Here is a 14486-nt window from a genome sequence, read left to right as displayed (position 1 = left end):
CGCTAGAAAAGTGAAAAGGGAGAGAGGAGGTTATTCAGCATCCATTTCATCATGTCATAGGGTCAAATGAATAATTTTGCAGATTCGGTGGAACCTCTACAAAGTTGTGTTTACCAATACAGCTTACTATGGAGATTATCACTACTTCCTACCTGGTTATTATGGCTACAAGCCAAGTAGTAAAAATTAAGTAAAGACATTCAAGCCATTTCAGTTCTGCAAACATTTACCAGGAGGATACAATGTGCCAGGCCTGTGCTCAAGAAGCACCTAATTCAGCGGGGAGAAAGAAACACAAACAGATAGTTTCAATACAATAAAGGCAAGGTTCAAAGGAATCACTTTATTCTGAATGAAGAGGTTAAAAAAAGCTCCCCAAATGTCCTGCCTAACCCGATGGCGAGGGCACTTTGTGAACAAAGGCACTGTGATGTGGAGAAGTCAACAGGATGAGGATTTTAGAGGACAGAGTGCAAGGAGAAGCAGGGGAGAGCAAAAGGGGAGTGTGAATGGGAGAAAGGGATAGGCGGGCAGTGACGAGATCCTAGAGGGCCTTGCATGCCATGGTATAGAGTTCAGGAGCTTAGATGCTACTTTAATAGATTAATTTTCTCAGAATTGTCTACCTATGCATGCCTAAGGGCCAAGCAAAATGGCTGCAAGTCCCAGGGGGAACTGGAAACAATATCTGAAGCAGGCCACCAGAACACATTTCTTCTTTCTTTCTTTCTTTCCTTCCTTCCTTCCTTCCTTCCTTCCTTCCTTCCTTCCTTCCTTCCTCCCTCCCTCCCTCCCTCCCTCCCTCCCTTCTCTTCCTTTCCTTTCCTTTCCTTTCCTTTCCTTTCCTTTCCCTTCCTTCCCCTTCCCCTTTCTTTTCTTTTTTCTTCTATCTTCCTTTCTTTCTTTTTTAAGATTTCCATCCATTTACTTGAGAGACAGAGAGTGACACAGCATGAGAGTGGGGAGGGTCAAAGGGAGAAGCAGACTCCCCGCTGAGTAGGGAGCCTGATGTGGGACTGGATCCTGGGACTCCTAGATCATGACCTGAGCTAAAGGCAGACGCTTATCTGAATGAGCCACCTAAATGCCCCCAGAACACATTTCTTTAAATCTACCTTTTTTGCTTAAAAAATCATGTAAAATTTTAAAGGGCAACCCCTTAGATAATGACCTTGTTTCTTATTTTAATGATAGACACAATCAGAATGATTATTTCATTTTTCTACTACAGATTGAATCTACAGAATCTACAAATACACCAGTATTTATAATCATATGCTCTGCTTTGATGACTGTTTAATATATAAAACACCTCTGTTCCTATTCAAGGCCAACCGTGGGCACGGTTCCCATCCCCTCTTGCTTATGAGGACCTTGCTTCCGGTGGTTATCCTGTGGGTCATTATGTTTTTTTCTAGTGGATATTATAAAACAGCTTTTGAAAACATTCTCAATCCCACTCACTACTAGATACTACCCCACTTCTCTGCTCTCCTATACAACAAAACTTCTCAAAAAAGTTATTGTAAAAAAATTATCTTAAAGGAATCTTTTTTATTAAACATTACACAAGAGTGATTCTCCAATTTAGCTCATCGTCTTCTAACAAGTATATATAAGTATTTACTTAACATTTCCACTTAGATGTATAATAAGCATTTCAGCTTATCCAAACAAAAATCCTGACCTTTTACCTGCTCCCAAATCTACTTTGTCTCTACCATTTGCCCAGTTGCTTGGGCTAAAAACCTAGAAGTCATCCTTGCATGCTGTGCCTCCTCCCGCCTCCAACCCCCATTTCTCTGCTGATATCCAATCCATAAGGCAGTCCTATCAGTTCTACCTTCAGAATACATTCCACATATGACATATTACTTCCCCTGTTGCCATCCTAGTCTATGCTTACCATCATTATTTTCCTATATTACTACAATTGCCTCTTTACCAATTTCCCGCTTCCATTAACACACCCGCTCCCTACTCCTTCCCCTTCCTCAGAGTAGCCAGAGTGGTGAAACCAAAACCCAATCCTTATCTGTCCAACTTCAAAGCTTAGGCTTCTAAAGACGATAACCTACTGCCTCTCATTAGGATGACCAAGAAAGTAGAAGTGGGGATTCACTTCGCTTTAAATATTTACTGAATTAAACAGGTCGGCCTTGTATTTCAACATCCTTTTTTTTCCCCATCTGGAATAGCACAATAGCCATGAGTCATGAACTTGATTCAGATATCCAGCAGAGTACAAAACAAAATCATGAAATACTTCATTGTATTCTTTCGGATTCTCAGGATCAGAAAGTGGGTTCTAAAAATCAGTGGCTCTCATATAACCCAAAACATTTTAACATACAACAAACAGAACCCTCTTCCTATCCCACATCTGCCACTAGAATCAAAACTCTATCTCTTTGGTCCACCATGACAGCCATGCTGGATTAAGTACCTATCTTCTGTAACTCTGTGCTTCCTTCATTGTGTTTACATATTTACTTGTTTGTATTCCCAGTTTCTTGACAACAGGAACTAAGCCTGATTCATCCCAGTTCTTTTTTTTTTTTTTTAAGATTTTATTTATTTATTTGACAGAGAGAGAGAGAGCCAGCAAGAGAAGGAACACAAGCAGGGGGAGTGGGAGAGGAAGAAGCATGCTCCTAGCAGAGCAGAGAGCCCGATATTGGGGTCGATCCCAGCACCCTGGGATCACGCCCTGAGCTGAAGGCAGACGCTTAATGACTGAGCACCCAGGCACCCCATCACCCAGTTCTTAAATCAGGTACTGATACATCTTAGGTACTACCCCCCCCAAAAAAAAAGTTTACTGAATAAAATTAAAAAGTTATTTGGAATCATCTTCTCACTTGTTACTGGGGAAGAAGGCAGGGTGCCTGAGGTACAGGCTGAACTGGCAGCAGCTACATTCTGAAATGCTGTGGCTGCCAAAGAGGGAGAGATCTTTGGTGCTTCTAAGAGAATAGGAATCCTGCATCTCAGTAGTATGAACAAAGGGAGATAGAAGCAACCTCACCAAATACAAACATCATTTTGGCAAGCCATATTTAGCATGAGACCCTCTGTCTTAGAAAAACTACCTAGGCTCTATTTATCAGGTCCTTCATTTCCACTTGATATCTCTGATTCAAAGAACAGATATGTTCTGCCTGCTAAGGCAGTCAGCAGTATGCTGTATGCTATATGGAAATACAAAAGAAATAGAGGCTAGCTTCTGGCCTTATGATGTAGTTGAAAAGCATTAAGACAGACACGGAAATTGACAATATAAGCATATCTTTTAGGGGAGGATTAGAAGACTTAAGAGGTAAACAGTATAATATAATATAGACAGAGGGCTCTAGCAATTTGATTGATTGAGTGATCTGAGTATTTTGGAGGAGTTACAGAAAGGGTCTGGAAAAGGAACTAGAGATGATCTTAAAGAATAAGTAGGAAGATAGGATACTAAAGATATTTTATCCTGAGACTGATTACCTTGTGGGAGACACAGGGTGTTACTCATTTCTGAAATTTCACCCTTTAGCACAAAGTGTTTAATAAATATTTAGTCAAATAATTGATTGAATTAATGAATAAATTAACAACAAAATAGCCTTTACTTATGTGGAAGCCATAGCCAATTCTATCTACGATTTTTATGAAAACTATCCGTAACCCAAATAAAAACTGAGAAAGGAACCTATGCCCCTCCCTTCTGCTTCTCCACCATTTTCTCTGGAACACAGAAGGTGAATCTAGAACCATGAAGCGTCAGAAGTGGAAAAGGCCTTAGAGCCTCATTTAGTCCAGACTTTTACCTCAGAGATGGACATAGCTAGAGAGCAGATGATCCATAATTATTAAAATTCTAGGAGGTACTATAGTGTATTAGAAAAAGTATGGATTTTAGATAACTGGGCCAAGTATGAAATATTTAAATATTAAAACAATATTCTGCTCTTTACATAACTGTTTCCACACATGATGTCACAATAAAGCTAAGGCTTGGAAACTGAACTATTTCTTTGAACTTGGTGCCTGAACTGATGAAAAAGGACAGCTACAATCTAACATTTAAAATACAGACAATATAGATTTGTGGGTTACCTCCATTCAATGGCATTCTCCAGAGACTTGAAGGTTTTAGGACGACCGCGTAAGAAATTCTGCATGCTATTAAGTGCATCCATGGCTGTACCTAGATGTTAAACACATATTTTAACTACAGCACTTAACATATTCTAAGCATTTACACTTACTGGGTTAACCGTGTACATTTGCCCTCAATGAGAGCAGAATTCAGTGATGTTTTGGGGAAAAAAGATGCAGCTTAAGAAAATTCAGAAGACTGATGTGATAGTCAGCTTCTAAGAGGGCCTCCAGTGCTTTTTGCCTCTTCATATTCACTCCCTTGTGTAGTCTTCCCACACTGAATAGGGGCTGACTTTTATAAGCAATGGTGTGACTTCTGAGGCTGCATCATAAAGGACATGGCAGCTTCTTTTTAAATGTTAAATAAAATTAGGGAACATACATACAAATGAAAAATTATGTAGCCACAAAAGATATTTACAAAGAATTCTTGATGACATGGAAACTGATGATATGATTACATAATGTGGGGTGTGGGTGAAATGGGGGAAGGTGTCAAAAGGTACAAACTTCCAGTTATAAAATAAATAAGTCTTGAGGATGTAATGTACAGCATAATGACTATAGTTAAAAATACTGTATTGTATATTTGTTGGTTTTTATAAAGATTTTATATATTTGAGAGAGAGAGAGAGCATGCATGCATGTGAGCATGGGGAAGGGCAGAGGGAGAGAAAGAGAATCTTAAGCAGACTGTGCTGAATACGGAGCCCTACATGGGGCTTGATCTCATGACCCTGAGCTCATGCCCTGAGCCAAAACCATGAGTCGGCTGCTTAAGCAACTGAGCCATCTAGGCACCCCTGTATTGTATATTTGAAGGCTGTTAAGAGAGTAGATCTTAAAAGTGCTCATCACAAGAAAAAAATTTGTAATTATGTGTGGTGATGGATATTAACTACACATACTGTGGTTATCGTTTCACAGTATATACGTATATTGAATCATTACTTTATAATCCTGAAACTAACACAAAATTATATGTCAATTAAAAAATACTTGGGAGTGCCTTTGCTACAAAATAATGTAAGAAAAGGTATAAAGACGGAGGGACATAGTTCAAGATGAGTAGAAATCAACAATAAATTAAAACAAGATAATAATAATCTAGCATGGAGGTCTCTCATAAATCAACGATTTGATTTGGTCAGTACTAAGAAAACTTACCTTCTACAACGTCAATCATACAGAGACCCAGGAGGCTTGGCACCAGATTAGATGATGCTGTGTGGACTGCAATAGCACCCCCCATACTATGTCCAATCAGCATAATTGGAGGAGGGAGGTCCCCATACATGGCTTCAACCACATTGCCAACATCCCTGCAAAGAGAAGGAAAAAAAGCTGAGAATGCTCTCTGACAACACTGTAAAAATTATTTCCCTTCCTAACTCCTTCCTTTGGTCTGTAACTACGAGTCCTAAGACTGTAAAGGTCTACTGGGCCATCCTGCAAATATACCTATGTAAATCTCTTAATATGCCCCCCAGTATCTATATATGTAACCACACATCTAGCTCTTCTGATAAATGGGACTAAGAACCAAAATTTTCTTTTTCCTTTTTTTTTTTTAAGATTTATTTATTTACTTGAGAGAGATCACGAGCAGGAGGGGCAGAATGAGAAGGAGAGGCAGAGAATCTCAAGCAGACCCCATGCTGAGTGTGGAGCCTGACAGGAGCTCAATCCCATGACCCTGAGATGATGACCTCAGCCAAAATCAAGAGTCAGATGCTTAACCAACTGAGCTACCCAGGTGCCCAAGAACCCCAATTTTTTGATTTTCATTTATATCACACTTTCACAGTTCCACATATTTCGTACAATTATATATACCTTTATTTTAAACCTAAGCCTAAAACTAGACAAATAATGTAAGCACCCTATGCCTCAGTTTCCCCAACTATAAAACAGGAAAACAATTCTATTAAGCATTATAATGTAGTAAAATTTGGAGTCACAAGATGAATTGCAGCCCCAGTTTAATTTTTATTATGTGGCCTTGAGAATGTGATTAACAAGAAAAAAAAAAGATTATGATTTACCATTCCAGATTGCCTTGAAGATTAACTGAAACAGTGAATGAAAACTACTTTGAAAAGTGTAAATGCTATACAAATGTTAATTACTTATAATTTGTCATGTAAGGTTATTTGAAGTATGAACATAAGTGTAAGTATAATGTTCTGAGAAACAACATGTTCAGAGCTAATTTTTTATTGGCTTCTGTCCTAGTCTTTAATTATGAGTGGATCCGTTTAAAAAAGTCAAACCTTAAAGTTCTGAAAATGAGAATTGAAGTAGGAACTTGGGTTTCATTTGTCTATAGGCCCTCTTCACCAGGCAATAGGCAGATATGATATGTTTTTAGAGACCACTGGCTCTACTGTCTTCTTTGGGGAGTGGCTGAGTCAATTAACTTCAAAAGACCGTTTTGTCTTTGCTGGGTGTTATTATATACCTCAAGCACCCACACAGTGTTACCCGGATACAGCACATGTACATATAGGAACACAGCCTTTTGAAGATGATTTCCAGGGTATTCAGAATGGTAAAGACAAATGCTATTAATTATTTCAGAAGGAATTATTGTTAAAAATCTCATAAAACAATTACAGACGTGAATAGGGTAGCTGTAGCATCTGCAGACAATCTGAATGGGAGATAAGGAGGCTCCGCCTAATTTTATAAGTGAAAAAAGTAATAGTTTAATATTTCTGTGGAGTTAAATTTAAAGTTAAAACTTTTGGTTAGTAACAACTATAATAAAGTAAAAGGATGTTACAGAAGATTATCTAAGTACAGGTCTCCTTAAAATGCTCAGTAACTGAGTTGCATGGGTTCTGTGATATCTGCTTCATGCATGTGTGAAGGTGGACAGGGTCTGAAACAAACCAACTCCATAATGTATCTAAGCCTAGGAAAGGTATATTTCATCCAGGTAAAAAGTAGTTATGATCAATCACTTGATCATTTACCACTAGGAGAAATTTATTCTTATTAAGGTTAGCCAAACTACCAAGATTAGTGCCTTGAGACACGTTCTGAAGTTCCAGAAAAATAAAACAAAGATGAAGTAGTAGATGTTATCTATAAAACTAGCCTGTAACTGGACATACCACCGTTTTGGCAGAGGCTTTATAAGGAGATTCTAGGGGCGCCTGGGTGGCTCAGTCGTTTTAAGAGTCTGCCTTCGGCTCAGACCATGATCCCAGGGTCCTGGGATCAAGCCCCGAATCGGGCTCCGTGCTCAGCAGGAAGCCTGCTTCTCCCCTCGCCCACTCCCCCTGCTTGTGTTCCCTCTCCCGCTGTGTCTCTCTCTGTCAAATAAATAAATAAAATCTTAAAAAAAAAAAAAAGGAGATTCTATCATGCTTATTAATACTGGGTTCATTTCCTGAGAAGCAATATAGCATATCACAGACATAACAGAAAAAGAATATTGGAGCAACCTGAGCTCAAATCTTGGTTCTTCTACTTTCAGTGGAATTGGCTGAGGTTCTGAAGTTGATACACAAGGCAAAAGTTGTGCTGTCAGTACTATGTGAAAATCCCATTAATTGTCCATTAAATATGCCCATTTTGAGATTTGTTTCAGAGTGACTGAATTTAGAAATCATATAAATGTTTTATTGCTCTATTTCACAAGAATCCAAATTATTGGCTGTTCTGATTCTTGGTTATCATCTTCATCATTCTAGATAGTCTTAATTATCTATTTTTTTTTTGACTTTTGTTAAAAGTTGTCAGTTTATTGTCTCTCGGCTCCAATTCACCCTTCATTGCATATTCTCCCAAATTGGATCTGAGGCCTTTAAATAGTTTTTCCTTTCCAGCTGGCATGATGTTAGGCTTTATCAGTAGAGGGCGCAAGAGACACACTGCAGAAAGAAGGTTCTGCTCCTGGTTCCTGTGCATTACTCGACAAGCTCCTGAAGCCTGTGCTCCTCTGGCACCCAGGTCCTGCAGCATGGGAAGTCCCACAGCACAACAGCTTCCCTTGTGCCCAAATCCTGCAGCACAGGTGGTTTCTCTAGCATACCATCCCCCCATGCCCAATTTTTTCCCTAGCCTTATTGAGGTAAAATTATCATAGAAAAAATGATTAAAAATTGGCATATATATTTATATATCTGTGTTACCATCACCATGATTAATAAACACTTCCAGAAGTTTCTTTGTGTGTGAGTGTGGGTATGGTAAGAACACTTAACATGAGATCTACCCTCCTAACAATCTTTTAAGTACACAGTTCCCTCATTAAGTACAGGCACTATGTTGTTTAGTAGATCTCTGGAACCACCCTCAATATTTTTGTTGCAGAGTACCTCTGGTGAGACAGCTCTCTGTGAACAGCTTTCCCTGCACCCTAGAGGGCAGATATCTGGCAGAGTTCTGCCAACATGGCATCCAAGAGACTTCTCTGTCTTCAATAAGCCACAGTCATGACCTCTACAACGAGGTCTAAATCTCAACCTCTTCCATCAGTGTTCCATCTCTGCCCAAGGGGATTGTGGCAGCTGCTTACATCTGCTATTCTTATGTTCTTTCTTTTTTGAAACAATTTTCTAGATTTATTGAGGTATAACTGATAAATAAAATTGTAATATATTTAAAGTGTACAATGTGATGATGTGATGTATGGATACATTGTGAAATGACTCCCACAATCAAGTTAATTAAACATATATTCTTTAATATTCTCTCTACTTCTCACTAGTAATTTCCATTACTCCAATTCCCTATTACAGTTAACAAATCTTCATATTAAACTTGCCCTGTTCAAATTCCTATGTGGTTTTTTTTCCCCTGATTGTCCCAGACTGATACACTATTAGGCAATGTATCCTTAAAATACCCAGTTAATTCCTCAAATTCCTGTGGAACGTCATCCAAGCCATCATAACTCTTTGGCAGCCTGGCCACTGAGATATATCTCACTTTTTTGTCAGTAGTCAGGAAACCCTCTAAATCCTTAAAAATTGTTCACAAATCTTTCTATAGGTATCACCAACATACTTAATTATTTTGGACTTTATTGTTCTCACATTACAAAGGCATTAGGAATAACTCAGAGAACAGATTCTTAGCTCCCTTTTCATGGTTTCTCAGGAATATGTTCATTGAATGGAATGGTATCATACATTGTTATTTCTCTTTCTCTCTGCCAAGCACTACAGTTGAATGACCACAACTCTCTCTACTAACTGTGTGACCTCATACAGTTATTCAATCTGAGTTAGTGTCCTCGTTGGTTTAAAAAAAAAAAAGATAATATCTGCACTACAGAATTAATAATGTGGATAATTAAAATAAATAACTTAAATAATTTATTCTTTTTTTAAAAAAAGATTTATTTATTTTAGAGAGAGAGTGCAGTGGGGGGGGGGGAGAGAATCACAAGTAGACTCCCTGCTAAGCGTGGAGCCTGACATGGGACTTGATCTCATGACTCTGAGATCATGACCTGAGCTGAAACCAAGAGTTGGATGCTTAACCAACTGTGCCACCCAGGCGTCCCAATAAATTATTTATTCTTAATAAATACCCAATATACACTTAATAAAGCCTGGAAGACAGCACATAAATAGCACCTACAATAAACCTATAGCCACATGAGTTTGAGTTCTGAAGGGAAACACAGTTTACTCTTGGATTAAAGCCGCTAAAGTAGGAACAGACAAGATATTTTTGGCTAAAGTTGGTCAAATACTTCAGAGACCATGTATTAAAGCAGGGTAGTTAGAAGAATCCTGTTTACAATACAGGTCAGTGGTTCCCAAACACCAGTCACAGGACTGACTGCATAAGATTTCTTTATATAGCTTTATCAAAATATAAATAAATGCCCAGATCCCCCTGGTAGAAACACTAATTCAGCACGTCTGGGATAAGGCAAAATCATCTGTATTTTAATCACTTCTTAAGTGATTCTAATGAGTGACCAGGTCTGAAGCCATTGTATATACTGCCACCATCTTGTACTTTTGAGGTCCAGGGTATAATTAATTATTCTTTAATACCTTGTTCTTGTCCTACTAAGAAGCTGGACAAAGAACGTGGGCAGGATACCTTAAGAACATCTTACAAGACAGGGCCTTTTGTATACATTCACTTTCCAAGCGTAAGTTCCCAATAGATATCGAGATTCTATTCAACTCTGTCAATAGAAGAAAACTTTGCAAAAGGCAACACAAACTCAAAGAATTTTCAATTGCTTTATGTGAGGACTATAACACTGAATATATCAAGAAAGATGGAGGTTTCTTTCAAGTTTAAATACTAAGGAGACACCAAATGCAGAGGAAAGACAACACAAGTAAAATTTTCTCTACACTAATTATTGTCCAACAATCTCACTAGGAGAGTAATAGTTATACTATCATTTATAATAGAAATGGAAGCCAGGTGACGTATAAACAATATTACATTACTTACTTTGCCATTGTTTCTGCAGACAGGTCTTCAGAATTCTTGACTTTTGTTTCACCTAAAAAGAAAATATTTAAAAAATAAAATTCCTAGTGAGAGGAATTATAAAAGCAAGAGTATTCTCTTTCAAAAAATCTCATTTTGGGGAATGAAATGCAGACTTTATAATTGTGTAGGATGGGCTTAGCAAGGATTTTCTATGTTACAGATGCATCTTTATAGTTGGCCACCTTAAGGAAGACGTAATTACAGTAGCCTAGCAAAGACTTATCCATATTCCTTATACATCACCAGCATCAGAATTTGGTTACATTAAAGGACATTTTTAAAAGCTAAATAACAACATATATGTGTGTGTGTGTATTCATAAAATATCTTTTATAGAAACTAAGACTTCCCTCAAAGAGCCCAAAAGGAACAGGTAAGAACATCACTCACCATGACCTCGCAGATCTAAAGCCACAATCCTACACTGAACCCTACTAATGATCGCCGCCTAGGAAGATAAGAAAAATCTGGGTTAGCAAATCTTTCCCCATCACCAATGATAACTTTGTTGAATGAACTGCCATCAGAATTCAAGAATCTCAAAATAATCAAAGGAAGACGTTTCACTTTTTTTTCTTATTTCAGTACAGCTGACATACATTGTTACATTAGTTTCAGGTGTATAACACAGTGATTTGACAAGTTTATACATTATGTTATGTTCACCACATACAACACTATTACAGTATCATTGACTATATGCTGTGCCTTTTATTCCTGTGACTTACTCAGTCCCTAACTGGAAGCCTGTATCTCCCACTCCCCTTCACCCACTTTGCCCATCCCCCATCTCCACTCCTCCGGCAACCATCAGTTTATTCTATTTACAGCTCTGATTCTGCTTCTTGTTTGTTAATTCATTCTTTTTTTAGATTCCACATATGAATGGCATCATACGGTATTTGTCTTTCCCAGTCTGACTTATTTCACTTAGCATAATACCCTCTAGATCTAAACATGTTGTCATAAATGGCATGATCTCATTCTTTTTTTATGGCTAATATTATGGTATTATGGTAATATTAGCCATAATATTCATAATATATTATTATTAGCTAATATTATGAATATTATGGTAATATTCCATTGTGTGATATATCACATCTTCCTTATCCATTTGTCTAGTGATGGACACTTAGGTCACTTCTATATCTTGGCTATTGTAAATAATGATGCAATAAACTTAGGGGTGCATATATCTTTTCAAATTAATGTTTTCATTTTCTTTGGGTAAATACACAGGAGTGGAATTATTGGATATATGGTATTTCTACTCTTAATTTTTTGAGGAACCTCCATACTGTTTTCCACAGCAGCTATACCAATTTACATTCCCACCAACAGTATACAATAGATACAGAAAAGGCATTCGACAAAATTCAACATCCATTCATGACAAAAACTCTCAACAAAGTGGGTTTAGAAGGAACGTGACTCAATATAATAAAGCCCAAATACGAAAAACTACGGCTAACATCATACTCAATGGTAAAAAAAGCTGAGAGCTCTTCCTCTAAGATCAGGAACAAGACAAAAATGCTCACTCTTGCCACTTTTGTTCAACAGAGTACTGGACGTACTAGCCACAGAAATCAAATTATATTCCCACTAACAGTGCACAAGGGTTACCTTTTGTCTACAGTCCTTCCGATGCTTTTCTCTTGTCTTTTTGATAATAGCCATTCCAACAGTTGTGACGTGATAATTCACTGTGGTTTTGATTTGCATTTTCCTGATGATTAGTGATGTTGAACATCTTTGCATGTACCTGTTGGCCAGTTGTATATCATCTTTGGAAAAATGCAAATTCAAGTCTTTTGTCCATTTTTTAACTGGATTTTTATTGTTATTGAGTTACATGGATTCCTTACATATTTTGGATATTAAGCACTTATCAGATAGATGGTTTGCAAATGTTTTCTCCCATTCTGTAGGTTGCGTTTTCATTTTGCTGATAGTTTTCTTTCTTTTTTTTTTTTTTTCTTTTGGCTACACAGAAGCTTTGGGGTTTGATGTACTTCCACTTGTTTCTTTTTGCTTTTGTTGCTTGTGTTTTTGCTGTCATACCCAAAAAATCATTGCCAAAACCAATGTCAACGGGCCTTCCCCCTATGTTTTCTTCTAGTAGTTTTATAGGTTCAGGTCTTACATTTAAATCTTTAATCCATTTCAAGTTAATTTTTGTGAGGGATTACAAGTAATTTTTGTAAGATAGGAGTCCAATTTCATTCTGCATGTGGTTATCCAGTTTTCTCAACACCACTTATTGAAGAGACTATGCTTTCTCCATTGAGTCTTCTTGGCTCCCCTGTCAAATATTAATCATAAATGTGTAGCTTTATTTCTGAGGTCCTGATTCTGTCCCATTGGCCTATGTGTCTATTTTTAAGCCAGTACCATACTGCTTTGATTACTATAGCTTTGGATTCAAATATGAAATCAGGAATTGTGATGCCTGGCTTCTTCTTTCTAAGGATTGTTTTGGCTATTCAGTATCTTTTGCTGTTCTACACAACTTCAAGGAATTTTTTTTCTATTTCTGTGGAAAGTGTCATTGGAATTTTGACAGGTATTGCATTGAATCTGTAGATGGCTTTGGGTAGTATGAACATCTCAACAATATTAATTCTTCTGATCCATGAACATGGGGTACCTTTCCATTGTGTCTTCTTCAATTTCTTTCATCAATGTCTTGTGATTTTCAGTACACAGATCTTTCACCTCCTTGCTTAAATTTATTCCTAAGTATTCTATTTATTTGCTATCGTAAATAGGATTGTTTTCTTTTTCCGATGGTTCAATGTTAGTGTATTAAACCACATTTAAAAAATCAGCTAGGGGTGCACCTGGCTGGCTCAGTTGGAGGAGCATGCAACTCTTGATCTTGGAGTTGTGAGTTCAAGCACCAAATTGTGGGTAGACATTATTTAAAATAAGTTAATAAAACTTTTTAGGACTCACCTAGAAAAGCAAGTCTGTTTCTACTTTTATTACTCTAATGAATATCTTTAAAGAGAATAATAGACAGAAATTCTACTATACTTTGCTATTTGTTACTGAAAGCTAATTTATAAGAGTTAATTAACACAGTTTGGTGGTAGTAAAGCCTTCAATGCCAAAACAAATCTGTATTCTGGAAATAAAATTAAGTGGCAGGGCGCTTGGGTGGCTCAGTCGGGTAAAGCATCTGCCTTCAGCTCAGATCATGATCTCAGGGTCCTAGGATTGAGCCCCGCATCGGGCTCCCCACTCAGTAGGAAGTCTCCTTGTCCCTCTGCCTCTGCCCTTCCTCCTGCTCATGCTCTAATAAATAAAAAATCTTTAAAAAATTAAGTGGCAAAGATACTGTCAAATTAGCTTTATTGCTTTACATTTTAAAAAAGGAAAATATTCATTTGAATGGAGTAATTGTCAATTCCAACTTTATCTTGAAAGCAATAATTTATGATCTATGTGCCTGTCATTAAACACTGACAATAATGTAAAAAACAGCTTTCCATTCCCTTATTTAACAAATCTTTCTATACTACATCTTTTTAAAATCTGGCACCAATTGAGTAATGTGGTTACAGTATAAAAAAGATGGGAAACATTCCTGCTCTCATAATGTTTACATCCTAGTGTGGCAAATGCAGACTAGAAAACAATGAAAGAACTAAATAAATTCAGAGAGTAACATGTTTTATAAATAATGAAAAAGTGTCAGAGCATGTCCATAATAATTATTCTCTTTAAAGGTATTCATTAGAGTAACAGAAGTAGAAACAGACTTGCAAATGGCAAGATTTCATTCTTTTTGATGGCTGAGTAATATTCCTCTGTGTGTGTGTGTGTGTGTGTGTGTGTGTGTGTGTGTGTGT

General features: G+C 37.3%; 1 protein-coding gene across 1 annotated transcript in view; it reads right to left on the bottom strand.

Moving 5' to 3' along the window:
• PPME1 (protein phosphatase methylesterase 1) overlaps positions 1 to 14486 on the bottom strand; it is an 83918-nt gene that overhangs the window by 19235 nt on the left and 50197 nt on the right. Inside the window, exons 4-8 of the mRNA XM_040631319.1 lie at positions 11017 to 11074; positions 10585 to 10636; positions 5314 to 5468; positions 4102 to 4192; positions 153 to 165 (exon numbers count right to left, since the gene is read on the bottom strand). Coding sequence (XP_040487253.1) covers positions 153 to 165; positions 4102 to 4192; positions 5314 to 5468; positions 10585 to 10636; positions 11017 to 11074 — 369 coding nt within the window. The remainder of the gene's footprint in view (positions 1 to 152; positions 166 to 4101; positions 4193 to 5313; positions 5469 to 10584; positions 10637 to 11016; positions 11075 to 14486) is intronic.

This window comes from Ursus maritimus, unplaced genomic scaffold (genome assembly GCF_017311325.1).
Source record: "Ursus maritimus isolate PB19 unplaced genomic scaffold, ASM1731132v1 scaffold_16, whole genome shotgun sequence".
Taxonomy (NCBI): Eukaryota; Metazoa; Chordata; class Mammalia; order Carnivora; family Ursidae; genus Ursus; species Ursus maritimus.
This window is presented reverse-complemented; position numbering and strand designations above follow the sequence as displayed.